At 32.3% G+C, this 16,838-nt stretch overlaps 1 protein-coding gene across 1 annotated transcript in view; it reads right to left on the bottom strand.

Annotated features, from left to right (window-relative positions):
• Positions 1-15,237, bottom strand: part of LOC106457286 (fasciclin-2-like) — a 123,650-nt gene extending 108,413 nt beyond the window's left edge. Inside the window, exon 1 of the mRNA XM_022383354.1 lies at positions 15,049-15,237. Coding sequence (XP_022239062.1) covers positions 15,049-15,103 — 55 coding nt within the window. The 5' untranslated portion in view covers positions 15,104-15,237. The remainder of the gene's footprint in view (positions 1-15,048) is intronic.
• Positions 15,238-16,838: the final 1,601 nt, after the last annotated feature.

Here is a 16,838-nt window from a genome sequence, read left to right as displayed (position 1 = left end):
CTAGAACTATCCTGTTCCTTCGGGAGTGCTCTAGCATTTGCTAGATTGGGGGTGGCTGGTATATATATATAAGATGGTCAAGGCGTGACGGGATAATGTGTGTAGGTAGTAAGTAATTGAACTGCAGTCAGAGAATGGAGTAATTGAATGGAGTATCGTTGAAGTTGAGCACGTGAGACGTTCGTTGTTATAGCGTTTGTTATAGCGCGACTGTTGAAATTAAGTGTATCGCAAAGTTATATTCAGAAAGAATAAACCAGTTTTATTTAAGAAAGGACTTGTGTCGCTAAAGTTTCGTCGGAACGAAGTTACGGAAAATCAATTAACAAACGGAGACGTAACAATATTTTAAAACAACCATGAGATTTTACTGGTGCAGTCAATATTTGATGAATTTTTGTTTTGCTTGGCAAACAATGTTGTAAGACGCAAAAGAAGGAAATATAAATACAAATATAACAATGTCGAAAATATATAGAGAGAGATTAGCACTTGATCAACTGAAACAAAGGGGACTGACTGACGCTAATTTTATTTTCAAGTTTTTAACATGAAGTTCTGAGATTTTGTAACATCACCTATATTACACAGTATATAAATAAAATTTGAATCCGCATCAGAACACGACAAAACAAATTAAATTACGAAGTCTTATTGCTAAAACTCAACTCTCAGTAAAGGAAAACCAAAAACAAATTAATAAGTCCGTTAAAATAGACATTGGTTTGAAAGGAAATATATAAAATAATTCTACAATACTACATTATCTAATATCCAAAAACATTAGCACTTTAACAAGCGTTCACATATATTATCTCATAAGATATAATTTAGTTGAACATAAAGTGTGACGCTACATATTAAGAAAGCGAAATATTTCATTTACAGTAACTTACAAATTAAACAGAAACTTAAAAGTCATTGTGTAAACCACGTGACACTTAGTCCTTTTTCTGCTTCAGAGTTTTCGCGCAAAGATATACAAAGAACGATATCTGCATATAGCCGTCCTTGATTTTGAACTGACAGACTAAAGTGGTATTCGAGACCCTTTAGTTTAGCTGGCTAAAGCATTTGCCCGGTTTGCAGAGTCATAAATCCCGACCATTGTTAATTTTTACTTCTTTAGAAAAACTAACGGGTTATGTAACATAATGAAATTTCTTAAACTACTTTTATGTTAGCTGTAACGACTGCACCTGTAGTATGCAAGGTAAGGCATTTACAAAGACCGATTGCAATACTTGTAAACACAACTGAAGCCGCATTACATTTTTATAGGCACGATATTAATAACGTATGTTTGTCGTAAGTACACAGATACATACAAATTTTCGATCCAGACTTAATGCACAAGTAGCTTTATTTATTTAGATATACGGCGCACGCAGCCTACTGTTAACATTTCTTAAAATACGACTGATACGTTCAGACCCAATAGGAACATTGCTAGATAAAGAACTTTTTTGTTTGGTTTAGACGTATTAACAAACAGACAAAAACCTGCTACAAAAGAAGTGTGCGGAAATCCTCGCGCCATGATCATTGTGTTGACTGTTGTCATGGGGACATAAAAGTCTAACATTGTTCAATTTTATCTAAAAATAAAATGCATGGTAAATATTCTGTATCAGTCAAGAAAGCAAGGTTACATTATTAATCTTTAAAAACTATAAACAGGGGATAAAATTTCAATGTGTCTGTATATATATATATATATATATATATATATATAGCGAAGAAGTAATACTTTTTAAATACAAAATTAAGAAATATCAAAGAAAAGGCATAATAACATCATAGTTTCTTTTTATTAGGTAACATCTTCGCAACCTTTACACAGTCCTATGTAATAAATCTTTTAAACAAAACAGGATACTTTGTTTTTACGCCACAATAAGTTTATCAATGTATGACTGTGAAATACTGTTACAAGTGTCCTGCATAATTCACACGATTCAGGCCAGTTGTTCGATTACCGTTTGATCATCTATTGGATATACGAGACTGTTTAGTGTGAGCTTTAATTTATTTTGTGAGTTAATATTTAATGACTGTGTACTTTTTGATAACAAGTGTTAAAAATTAATCATTTTAAAGGTAATAGTTAAGACAAATTTCGTTATGTAACTCTGTACGAATCGTACCGATGTGTTTGCAATTACGTTGTTGTCTAGGCTTTACTAATATTGTTGACGTCGTTACTCAAATATTTCTCGTTACCTTAACTGAGTATTGTTAAATCATTGCGTTGCTAGTTTAGAGAAAGTTCGAAGCCTCAGTGAACAAAGTATATATATAGGTGACTGAGCGAGAGCAAGATAAGTGTGAAGTCAAGTGCAGTTCAGTCAGAAAATTAGTTAGCGAAAGAAACGCAAGGTTAGCTGCCATGTGAGTGATTAGCGGTAAGGCGATAATTTTTAAAGTAAGTTTTACAGTTTAATAGAAATAAGGAGAATAATTCGTATTGTTCTAAAGTAATTGAACACGTCTGTGTGGACTTTGACGAAAAGGAGACAATTATTTGTAGTTCAGGATACAACTGTGGTAATCCACGGAGTAGCGTAAGTGAATTGTTCACTGATACTATTGTGAAAAGAGTATAGAAAAATAGCTCATTCTGTCAATTGGATTCTAAAGTAATCGAATCAGCTTAAGTGGACTTTTGACAAGAAAAAGGAATTATTTAGAATTTGAGATACAACTGTGATATCCATAGTGTAAGGAATTTTTATACATTGTTTGACTTGTTTTGAATATATTATTTTAAAACAAGTGAAGTGTGTCCTGTCTGTTTATTGTCGAATTTATCGCCAACAAGCCACAGGCACCTACTGTAAAAGAATCCTTAGACCACGTATACATAAAACCTCGACATCATCTCAGTTTCATATTTGCCCATGTAGCCTAAATGATAATCACATTAGGACTTTATGCAGAATAAGCTAAGATTTTTTAGTGTTTCATCGGTTTATCTTAACTGAATGCTTGAGATTCCCCGTCTTGCAATAAGATGAATCCCTGCCCAACAAGTCTTGTTCTAAACAGAACAACACGATAGATAAGGATCTGCTGTACCTGTCAGCAGTAAGGGTGTCATAAATTTGGTGAGATATAGCCAATACTTCTACTGATTACCCAGCATGCATCACTGAAAATTATCTAGTTTGATCATAATACTCTATTTCTCTAAGCCATCGAAATAACTGTTGTTGATAATTGCCATCTGTAAAATCACCCTCCTCCAGCTTTTCTCATTCCTGTTTTTACATCTAGGTCATTAACAATATCTCTGCTGGGTTATCGTGCATATCATATGTATGGTGTACCCTGAATTAATTAACTTTTGAGCTTTATTCTTCAATTGCTTCTATTATCAACAATACTAGTTTTATGTACGCTCTTCAGAGTTTCTATACAGCATATACTCAAAGATGAAATTTTGCCTCAATCTGTCGCAAAGAGTAACCTTCACAAACCAAAACTTTTATTTGTTTACAAATGTCATGTGGCATTTCTGTGTTAGGAATAACGAGTTCATTTACCACACAGCTGCTGGGAATGCTACTACATGTACTACAACACTTTTATAGGCAATATGATGGTGCGACATTGTCTATCGGTTGGAATACAACCAAATACAATGCCAACTATCTAAACGTAACTGTATTATGAAGTAGTTTATTTTCTTACAACAGAGGGGGAGAAATCTCATAATATTTGCATTTTTTACCCATGATAATAATGTTTCAATAATTATTTTTCTTTACTTCCCACAACTCAGAAAAGCATCTTTGCTCAGATAAACCACGCGCATCTGATGTACTATGATAGAGCGGCAATACCAACACCGACCAAAGTAAAAACCCCCACATATCGATCAAACATAATCTAAGTGATTTTTCCCTAAATACCTCATATACGAATAGTTAATATATATATATATATATATATATATATATATAAACGATGTCCATGTTTCGTGCTACCTTTGTGTTACTTCCTTTAAAGTTGTCTGTTCTTCTTCTGACGGCAGTAATGCACTGTTTTACGGAACCGCAAATTCTATTGTAACAACGTATAAGACCACTTATCTTGTCATGCTCTTCACAAACATTCCACTGTATGTGGACGGAGACTTCCAAGACCACGTTTAAACTGATCAAAGGCATAAAAGTTGAAACAAGAGACTCGGAAGATCCGTTTTCTCATGAAAACAGCCTTGATTCCGTCGCGTGGTTGTGTTTGTGAGTATTTTTTATCTTGTTATCGGTATCAGAAGACATGCTTAGTTTCATCGTAATGGTTTTGTGGGTCGGAGGGTTCTCCGAAGTAACACTAGCTTTCACTTTGCAGTTGAAGCCTTTACTACTGACTGGCTTTGGGAAGTGCTTCGGAACATGCTACTGTACTCTGCTATGTCAGTTACCCCGCTTCCATGAAGAATGTTAAAGTGATTATTCAGCGAATATCTATTCTCGAAAATTGTTATTATGTAATCTTCAAACTATAAATCTATACCGTTGAATGATCGGGAATTCGCCATGAACCAAATATGTCACCTATGGTACCATAACTCGCATATATAATGTCATTTCACTGTATAGTATAGGCAAATCGTTCCTGTCAAATACAGTTAACCTTCTGTCATACCATAAATACACTGAAAGAAACTTATCAGTTTTCATCAACATATTCTTTGTCTGCTATATTACTAGGTACTACACACATGAGTGAATATTCTGTGGCATTTAATATTATAAAATCTTGCAGAAGGAACAAACACAGTCAATCTAAAATTTATAAACGTTTAAATGGCGATAAAAAATACTTAAACAACGTAGGTCTATATTATAGCACGATTTTATACACTTGAAACCATGCTTGTGCAAACAAAAATTAAAGTAGGTTGCACACTGTAAATGTCAAAGAACTCCCTCGGGGAACCCGGGAGATATGATGGTAATTATAGATATGAGAATGATACCCTTTTTTGAAGACCCACCATATTCAGTCAAGAGTTCCATAACAACATGGTCATAAAAGGGGACAGATCAATGGTTGCTATAGAAACGACGAATGCCATAGACACAGATGCACAAACAGAATATTTACCACTGTTTATGTTTTTGGTTTAAGCTAGATATTCTTATCGTTTAAAAACAGTGAACTGTTTTCCCCTTTAACGTGGAGTAATATACATTTATAAACTTTATTGGTTGCAATAATCAATGAATCGAACGAACTTAACACTTATAATCACTTTTTATTACTTCTAAAAGTTTAAATTCTATATATTTTTTTCCAATTAATATATATTTTCCAAATCTCGTTACTCAAGCGTTTCTCCCGAAAACACCAGGGTTTTACAACTTGCGTACAGGGAGTGACTAAGGAAGGGCAATTCTGCTCATTCGTTTATTTGTTGAATCTTGCACAAGGCTATTTGACATCTATCTGCACTAGTTGTCCTTAATTTTGAAGTGATAGACTAGAGGGAAGGCAGTTGGTCAACAACATTCACCGACAACTCTTGGACAATTCTTGTCAAACCAAGTGGTGAAATTTGGCCGTTACTCTTATAACGCACTCAAGGCCAAAAAATGCAGAGCGCGATTATTATCATTTTTTCACGGTAACGAGGCACCAACCATGGAACATCAAACCCACAGTCTGGTAAACTAACCACTGATTGTCTATAGTGATCAATGTCTTCACGCAAAAAAACAACAACAAAAGTTTTGTAAACAACTAAGACAGTTTATAGTCTCAGAACTAAACATTTTATGAAAGTTGTCACACCTTTTCTTCAGTCCTTGCATAATCAAAATAATTCATACAATTATATATGAATATTGTTGATAATGTTTCTCAGTGTCGGCATTCGCACATGCGAGTTTCTAAACAACAGAATATGAACAATCTGTTAGTTGTTCAATCTTCCATTTGAATATCCTACAATAAAATTAAAAATTTTCATTTAAACCTATTTATCTCTAGCTGTTTTATGATGCAAACGAGTCTGCCATTCGTATTTCCTCTTATCAAAGAAACACGCTAGCCGTCAGAAGATCTGGCTAGAAATATAGTAGGTTATTAAAACATCAATTAATCAGACGTATACATCAACTAACTATTTCCATAACTGAAGTAACGATGTATTAATGTCACCAAACTTCCCAACTCTATTCACTCCAATCAAGCCTTAATATTTACTAACAACTAAATAGTGCACAAACAGTCGACAATCGTCAATATACACTTACGTACAACCCATGTTCTTAAGCTGTTGCAACTGTTTTATTGATGAACGTATCCTGTTTTCCTGCATACCTTGGACGTTCCACCCACTGACAGCAGATGAACAACCATCAATCACCGGACGCACAATAATGTTAAAGTTAGTTTTCACAATATGTCAGTGGGTTTACGTTATCTCATTATATAGTATAAATTATTTTCTACGTACCCTCAATATTAAACATGTGTACTTTATGCCTTAAGAATTAAAGGGTAAATATATTTTATGTAAAGGTATTCAAAATTTGTTGGTTATCACGTTTTATCACCTGAGGACATACTCTGTGAACCCACGAAAAAAATAACAAAATCTTAAAAAGTTCGTGTTGTTCAACAACTTGCTCGTGTACAAATTAAATGTAACGGGAGAACCAGAACTCCCAAATAATAATAATAATAAGATCAACATTGATAAAAAAAAATGTGTACCTTTTTTGAAAAACAAAAGATAACTCTTATGTGCAAGAGCTTGTTTTGCCAGTTTATGTTTCATGATAAACCAATTATATTCAAATCGATAAACTTGTACATTAAACCCCCATGATTTACGGACTTGCCACTATCCTTGTCAAATCCAGTTAACACCAATGGTTATGTATATGGTTAATATCATAAGACTGTTCTCATTATCCAAGCATGCATATATATATATAATTCAAATGGAACATTATTAATACAGTAGACTACAGAAATCTGGTTAGTGTATTTGGTGCATGTTCGATAAATGTAGTTATAGTTAAGAAGTTCCATTAGCTTCAGTCAAGGTGCAAATAACATAGCTACTGATGAATTTTATTAAAAAAATTCAAATATAATTGTGATGTTCAATAACTAACAAAAATCGATCTTTACAGTAATGTATAGAAGTGGTTCAAGTATAATTTCGTTATTTTGTTTAAGTGATTAATAATCTTGGTCCATGTTATTACTACAAGTAACCCTTGACGTCTTTCAGTGAGTTTTATCATAAGAGGTTCTTTAACATCCGAAAGATAACGCTTATTATAAAGAACAATACATAAATTACATATTGATATAATATAATTTGGTATATGAAATATTTTTAAAATTAAAACGGGGAAGTTGGTAGCACGTGATATTGAAGTGAAAGAGGTTGATACTCAAACCTATATACGTTGAACTGACAACATGAATAAAAAGGTTTTAAATACTGGAGGCAAGTAAAAGGGTTTTGAAAATTTAAGTCTGATGCATGTAATATAAATGTTCTGTAAGAGCTATAATATATATTTGTTAACGTACACTACATGTATTAGTTTCCAAGTGCTGAAAATAGTTCATTATATGGGTATTTCCATAAGAGGTTCAATCTTGAAAGTTCCAATTAATCATGCAACTTGCAGTTCTAAGAATAGTCTCGCACTTTCTCCAACTGTACAGTGTACTCGAACAGTATGCGCGCGATGAGAAGTCGCAATAATTCGCGAACTAATAACAGTCGTCAAACAAAGCAACGAATCACGGATTTGCGACTAGACATGCCACTTCAATGCTTTAGCATGTCTGTACGTCCACTGTGTAAATGTTTCTTTATATGCGCCAATACAAAGAAACAATAAGCTTTTAAACAACTTTAGTTACTGTACATGTTATTTATGATACACCATGATACTACAAGCAGTGTCACTGGTAGTAAAACTATATATATATATAGTGTGTAATCGACAGTGCAAGAGTTGTGATTACAAGTTCTAAATCTTGCTCAAAACAAAATGTCCATTACAATATATCAAGACAATTAATATTTTACTACGTCAATATTTCGTTTACTACACTGTAAAGACATCGTTCCAGTTATTCCCATAGTTACCATCAATCATTTGCTACTATTATTTAATTCCCCAATATTTTTCTAGTTATCTAATTGCTAATAATTGGATATTCTTAAACATTGTTTGACTTCTCATTTGATTCGTTTTGTTTGTTTGTTGTTAAGTAGCAAAAAGCTACACAATGGGCTATCTGTGCTGTGTCTATCACGGGTATCAAAACCTGGTTTGTGTTATAAGTCACCGCTGAGTCACAGGATGGCATTCTCATTTGAAAACAAGTACCATTGTTTGAAATCACATGCTTCCGCTTTTCTCTCCTTTTAGCATTTTGTGATATTCTATCATCTGAACAACAGAAGTATATAACCACTATATCAAACACCAGTCATTCCATATTTAAATTACAAGGCAACACAAGTGTCCAATTTGGCCCATCTAGACTATACCTTTTTGTTCTACAAGTTTAATACAATTAACATATTCATCCAAGCTTCTAACAATCATAAGAATTTCAATCCGTTCTCCTGAGCCCCTCTCTCCAGCGAAGGCATGTGAAGAGATTTCAACCTATCTCCATACGATAACCCTTTCAAACCTGAGTCTTCTCCAACAAATCATCAACCGTTCTTACGTATAAAGACCAAAACTAGACAATATTCTAAACGAAGCCTAATCAGCACCTTATAGAACGAACTGACGGCCTCCCTTGACTTGTGCTCAATATTTCTAAGCACATAACCTAAAACCCGATTTCCTTACTTACCAGCTAACGTACAATGTCTAGAAGGATTTAAAAATTCTGTAATAATGATATCCAAATATTTTTTCTTCGTTAAATTCATCTAATTTACCCTGCAAGACTTTAAGAAAAATTAATAGTGTATATACGACCAATTTTCAATCCATTTAACTTGCTTGTCTCTGCCCCAATAAACGCAATCTTCATAAGATACATGTTATGTGGTACCTTATCAAACGGTTTCGGAAAGCTCATGTACACCTAATCCATTACACACTAAATGCAACATTCTCAAAGAAAGTTAGTAAATTTGTAAGACATGGCCTCCCCTTTGAAATCTATGCTGAGTATTTGTGGTACGAAATTTGTCTAAACACTTTGAAGACTTTTTTAAACTAGAGACATGCTATTTTCCAACTAAAGAAGACTAATTGGCCGATAAATATTTGAACATTGTCCATCTCCCTTCTCTCCTTAAAAATCGGTGCGATATTGCCTAATATCCAATATTCCTACGCTTCACCTCTTTCACTGGATTCATTGAAAGTGAAAGTTAATGGTCTCGTAAGTCTACCCTTTTGTTTCCTTCATTATGGTAGGGTAGATACTGTCTGGTCTAAGTACCTTACCTTTCTTCAATTTTCTAATCAACTAACTATCAAAGGTAAAATCACAATATTATAGAATTCAGGGGTCAGAATAACTTTAATATATTACTTATTGTAGGTTTTTGTTCATAACTTCATCAGATGACAAAAAAGCGTGGTCGAACTGAAATAATCTTCGCTCTAGATAGTAAGTAAACCCACATTACTGTGAATATCTGAGTAACTTTAAGTAAACTTAATTTATTTCAATGCACAATTCTGGTGTTTAAACAATACCTTAACAATCTGTATGTATCAGCTACATTAAAATAAGATATCGAAATAAAATAAGCTGTCGCAATAGTCAACAATCACGCTTGACTGTGCAACAAGGCACTACAATTATCACGAATCTTTCCATTCTCCATGTACAACGAATGATAACTTGTGCTTTACAGTTCTGCTCTTTCCGGAGTTAGAATGCTAAAGTCCGGGGTTTAATTCATGCGGTGGACAGACAGCAGATAGCCCATTGTGTAGCTTTGTGCTAGAAAACCAACACCCAACTTTGGCGTCAGAAATAATATCCGCGAAAGATGAATATATTAACCAAGCGATGAAAATACAACTTAGCATTATAGTCACGTCGTATGTAATTGCCATTCGTGACTTAAGGTCATGACATGATCACTATTGCCAATAACTGATACAACAATAAGTGTTATGCCATTATGAACAATTTAGTTCTTATTTTTCTTTATATAATGATTCACGCCACAAGAAAACTAATATCACTAAGGCAAAGAAGAGACTGTAAGACATAACTTGTAATACTTCGTACTTAACTAACACGGAAACCATATACTGATACGCAAAAAACTAAAACGCAAGCGACACTTGAAATTATTGAAAAGACAAGATTACAAAGAAACTGGTAATCCAAACTCGATTTGAATTCATATATACTTTATTTCATGTTGCTAGTACACACACACACACACAGTATTAAGGTTTTGGGGCAAACAGAAAACAAACATAGTGCATAAAAAGCATATTTCTTCCAATCTATGTCGTGTTTTCCATAACAATGTTAAAGAAAACACAGGCTTTCTACCGTTTTTTTTATACAATTCAAATGTAGATTATATAAGCCAATGACACATATAATGTCTTTAAAGATTTCTCTCCTATATTTATGTTCTTTGATAATTCTTTGCTGTGAAAAGGAAACATTAATGTCAGACGATGTGTACCAAATACTAGTCTCATGACATTCTGGATTATTTTACTGAAAAGCTGCTGGAAGATTTTATTATTATGTTTTAAGTATAAGACAAAGAAAATAATTGAGTATACCATACCTCTTTGGGCTGCCTCATCAATACCTTGCATGTCTTAGTTACTTATCTCAACAAACTGCACTATCTTAAACCAAATTTTATGAAAACTCTGATGTCACTGGTGACAAATATGTTATATCTTTCAGTCGGTTCAAGAAACTGAATATTTACTAGCACAATAAACCTAAAACTAAGATATTTAACTAATGAAATGGTGAAAGTTCTCTGTGTAGGTTATTAAATGCTATTTTAGGGCACTGACCTTATGAACAGTCTTGGATTTTCTTCATAAATACAACCTTAAGAATATGTTCTGCTCCACTCATTAAAAGCTAGAAGAATTATTTTTATGGTTTCTTGAACAAATTAAAACTCTTGCAATCTTTTAGTGAAAAATTAAACAATGATGGTGAAAGTTACTAAAAGTATAAGGCATTGGTAACATTTTGTCAATAGTTGAAATTTTCTATAATATTTAATGATGTTTACAGTAATATGATCATTTGGTAATATCAAGGTGTCTTTCAGCCTAAAACACTTCATCAGCTATATAATGGGATTTTTTTAACAAGATTAAAAATACCTTCATACCATCATATGGGTTATCAAGGACTTAGATTGTTTTTCATTATATACCTAAAACAGGAAAAAGGCCTATCTTTTGATTGATATGATTGTTGTGAACAAGAGAAAATAAGTTATTCTTACTCACATTAAGTTTAATTAGATCATGTTTTTAAAAGTATCCCATTTCAACCTCATAACTATAATTTAATTTAGTTTTGAAAAAAATACAAATAAAAACAGGTCTCTTTGAATAACATTATTTTTTAAAATATATTTAGTTATATAATAAATATTAAAAACATGGTGATACTAAAAACAATGTTTAATTATGGATGTTTCAGAATTGCTTCAAATTCTATCGTCGGCATTAATTGCAAAACATCCATAATTAAAGATTTTTTTGGTATTACCATATCTTTTTTATTTTAGTTACATTTATGGAAACCAGATTAATAAATGAAACATTTTTACACATCGATGAAAGAAGTTTTCAATCTATATATGTGCAAAATACACTTCACTGAATCAAATGATTTGTGTACTGAGGCTTATATCTGTTACAACCTGGTATATAAATATAATATACTAAAACTGTAAAAACATGCACAAAAATCTTAATATGCATCAGTAAGATAATTTCTTTTACCTCTCATACTTTTTACTGTAAGAACCTTTTCTGTAATCAACCATAATATATACTTGTCACAACCACAAGGTTCAAGAAATGATTTAATGGATTTTTTCTAAAACTGCTTTTGTTCTTGGTCTTTATAAAAATATATTACTATAGTAAGATGTAAAATAATAGCTAATTGATGAGAGTTAAGATTTTCACTAAATAGTGGGTATAGTAAAAAAGTACAATATGTAAAATAAAAAACGATCATAAATGATGATAATAATTAAGGAAAAACACCTGTAACCTCAAGCTCATCATAATTTACTAAAGTAATTCATGTACCTTATATAAGTTTAGAAACAATTTTTAAACCACCAAGGCTTTTCCTTTTCAGTTCAATTCTGAAGGAAGCTAGTTAAAATGTATGTATAAGAACATTGTTGACACTAAGCACAAAAGTAAAAAATGACAAGATATGCAGCATCATAAAATCACAAACTTTTCATTTCCAAGGCATAACAAGAAGCCATAGACAACAAAGAACCATTTGGCCCTTCAAGGCTATCCTGGCATATCCAACTTGAAAAAGTTAAACATTTAAACCCATCCTACATTTTTAATAAGTCACTGTTTCCTCTCTTAAACTGGAGCCTAGCCTGTTTTTTTTTTTAAATCTTAAGCTTGTGTCCTCTCATCCTATTGTCTTCAGAATACAGCACAAAGAAATCATAGGTCTCTATCCTATCAGTCTCCCAGATAATCTTGTAATGTCAATAACAGCACATATTACAGGCCCTTTTCTCAATAAAAAATATATTGAGATATCTTAATCTGTTTCTATAAGATAATCTTTCCAATTCTGGAATCATCCTAATAGCCATCCTCTGAACCCTTTCCAATAAGTTAATATCCTTTCTTAAATAAAGAGACCAAAACCATGCACAGTATTTCACATAAGGTCTAACTACTGATGAGTGTAAAGAAAATTACATATTTTCACTTGTATTAAATGCATCTATAAATACACCATACACATGGAGATATCCTGTCTCCCACATACAACCCTGAACTACAAACTATATATTCAATTTCATTAAAAAAATCTCACTTCAAACCATAGATATATATATATAAACAAATTAATTCTAGTCTTTTTTGGTCCATACTTTACCAAATCTATATTTGATTTATTTTAGTGCATCATTTTAATGAGTTGGTCATCATAAATGAAACAAAATTACATCTAAACAGTCATAATTATGTTAAAATTGACATTATGAGAGATTGACACATGATACCAGAAAGCAGTATTCCAACAATACAAATAAATACAACACAAGATACGAGTATATTTTACATATTTGTTTTACTTGTTACATGGAAAAGGAATTTAGATGATCCACTAGTAATGTCTGAATGGACAAGTTGAAGGAGTAGAGATTTAATGTAAAGCCTGTCTATAAACTTAATAATTTTTAGCAATATTTTTTGAAAAAATACATTATATAATTTGTGTTTTTCTGATAATTTGAACAAATAAGATTCAAAACATTTTTGTGGCTACTAATTTATGATCTTGAAGGACCAAGAGGATCTTTGGTTTCTTTGATGCTAAAGTTTTTCGATGTACAGATCCACAAAACTAAAAACACAGTAAAAATTTGCATGGTTGGACATTTTTAACACCTCATGAGAGTACTAATCTCTCTAACAGCATAAATTCATTTGAGTCATAGCTCAACCATAAAATTGATTTATTTCAATCATTAACTGTCATTGTTAAATTACAGAATATAGAAAATATTTTTGTCTATGCCTTTTCCAAATAAAATTATAATTAGAAAAAACAAGCTATAGAAAATTTGACAATTACTATGCTATCATAAGAACACAACAAATGAAAATTAGTGTTTTAGAATAGAATTTGTTTCAGTTAGGTTTTAATTATAATTAGAAAGTCCTAGATGTGACAAAGTTATTTATAAAAAAAAAAATTATACTGGCACCATTAATGTTATACATAGATAAAAAAAGTATTTCCAACAGAGAAATAAACTTACAAGTTTATGTGACACTTTATATTTTCATTCCAAAAGTTATACACAGTCTCCATCTTAATTTACAAAGATTTGAACAAAACAGCTTAATAAATAAAAACTTCCAAAAAATATTAAATGAGTCAAATCTAAAACAAACAAAATTACAGAGTTGCACAATGATTATCAAATAAAAAGAATAAATTCGTTTTTCAGTTTTTCCCTTGTTTTGTCTTTACACATTTTTCTCTTTTTTTTCATTTATTAAAAAAGAATCACTGATAGGCAAGATTTTCCAAAATAACTTAATAGTTATAGTTTATATTCTATAAACATGCTACTAACCTTACAATTAGTTTGTAAAATTAGATAAAAATTAGACATTTTTCATAAAAATTGAAGTACAAAACTTAGGCTGAAAATGAAATCTGGTCTCTTAGTCTTAAAGCTAGCGGTTAACCATTCAATGCAATCTATAACTAGTATCAGTATAACTCTTAGGTTCTTGTATCATTTTATTTTAATTCTCGTATGTATTGATAAACACTGAACATCTATTCAAAATGTAATCATATAGCTAGCTGTCTTTTGTTTTTACAAAACTTTGGCATGAGCTTAGTAATTCAATGTTTTGGTGTGAAACGGTTCATACTAATCACAGTTCTGTGCAAACTGTGAAAAACATGCTCCAACCGCGAAATCACGTTAACCTAATTTTTATATTAGACTACAAATGACAATAATTTGAATCGATAAATTATTTTAATTGCCAACAGTAAGTGAGCCATAGATATGTGCTAATATTTGTGCCTGAAAAGTTTTTAAACTGTTCTCACATTTCCCATTTAGAAACTGTATGAAATAATAATGACACGATAAAGGTTCATTTATTGATTTAAACAGGTACGGTGTCTAATCTTTAGCCAGTTTTAATTTTAGTGTTTAAAAGTAGACTCTGGCAAAAACTACCTGTCACTTTATTGAAAGCACGGAACTTCTGCACTGATGTAGTATTTGTCTAACGTTAGAAATTATGATAAAGTTAAAAGTTTAGCCAAAATTCTTACCATGTAAAAGGCCTATTGTTGAAAATAATAAACATATCCATCTCCTTTTCCACATTTTGAAATATTTTATCAATTAAAACTGCAACTGTAAACAGGAAAAATACAATCCAGGAATATGATAGCCGTCCCCTCCACAATCAACGTCACATAAGCTATCTTCCGTACCAACTGAACAGTTATCGCTTGGCGATATGAGCCCAAATAATCCCGCGTTTACTGAGAGGGGCAAATTACCATTTTGTATCAGAGCGCGTATAAATGAGTCTGTTTTCGTGCAATAATAACTAAACGATATAGATATACATGTGTGTATATGTATATATAACATATTTATAAATATCATTTTAACGTAACTAACATAACTTCATATCTTGGAAAACCTAAAGCTTTCATTTTCTCTTAAATTCTAAAAGAAATAACATAACTTGAAGTTGTGTAGGCGGATGAATACTGTGGTAGACTTTTTCTCATTTAGACGTTTGTATTGTTTTTGCGAGGGATTTAGAACGTCACCTGCTGAGCGCTTAGCTTTAATAGGTATAATTTTCTTGAAATTTTAAGAATCGATTCCATCAATATAAAACGCTTGTTAGTACAGAGTATATTAAATTGTTGATTTATTATTGGGTCAGCCCGTTGGATCAGGTGCTGTAAATTTGTAGTTTATGTTTTCAACGAAGTAACGGAGGCACTAAAAGTACCGAACTACGATAAAAGTAATCATAGGTGGCACATATGTCCTTTTCCTGTGCTTTCACAGGAGCCCATACATCTACTAAGCAGATGAAATAATTGGCAACAGGCTTGATGACAGGCTTTGATTGCTGTCAGGTTTGCTAATGTAAACAAGCAAGTCCATACTTCACTAAGTGGGCTGACGTATATTTATTCACTTGCTTATACTCTGGCTCAAATATATGTCAACAAACTCACTGAACAATGGACATCTCATTTCAAAGCCCGAGAAGTGATACATAATAATCATGAAGCAGACTTCAACAGTCGACAGCTTACCATATTGTATATGGTTATTATCCCCAGTCTAATGGTTTAAGTGAGTGGCTTGTCGAAGCTGTAAAACATATGCTTTCTGATATTTTGAACTCAGATTAAACTAACTGCGATGATCAACACAACGGTAGAACAGCTAATATGATATTTTCCAAGCGTTTTAATTCAGATGTAAAGTTACGCTTCTAGTAAATCTAGGTCTGTAGTAAGTTAATTTGTCAAACTATGAGATTCAGTATTCACGTAGCACACGAAAGAACATCAAACGCATGTTTATAAACTGAATTTATACATTACTAATGGACCTCTACAACACTGACATAACTCGAAACCAGAGAGTAAATGAATTAAAGCTGCCGATGAAGATGTTGATATGATCTGGCAGAAAGAGAAGAAGAATAAGATATTGAACTATCCCTGACCGTTCACAATGAGTCAAAGGAAGAGGACATACCACCCAAATATATATTGCATTATTCTGTACTGGTGTCTTCAATCCCACTCATTATGGCTAGGAGTAAGATATAACTCTTAGAAGTTAGGATGGTTGTCTGATCTGTAGTCCATGTCGTCATGAAATCAAGAGCTGAAAGGCTATTGTATTTGTTTGTTTGTTTGTAATTAAGCACAAAGCTACACAATGGGCTATCTGTGCTCTGCCCACCACGGATATCGAAACCCGGATTCTAGCGTTGTAAGTCCGCAGACATACAGCTGTGCCACTGGGGGGGGGCAGCTATTGTAATCCTAATTTTCTGAGCTACTATATATATGTGTGT

This window comes from Limulus polyphemus, unplaced genomic scaffold (genome assembly GCF_000517525.1).
Source record: "Limulus polyphemus unplaced genomic scaffold, Limulus_polyphemus-2.1.2 Scaffold15, whole genome shotgun sequence".
Lineage (NCBI taxonomy): Eukaryota > Metazoa > Arthropoda > Merostomata > Xiphosura > Limulidae > Limulus > Limulus polyphemus.
The sequence above is the reverse complement of the archived record's forward strand: the minus strand, read 5'-3'. Positions and strand labels throughout refer to the sequence as shown.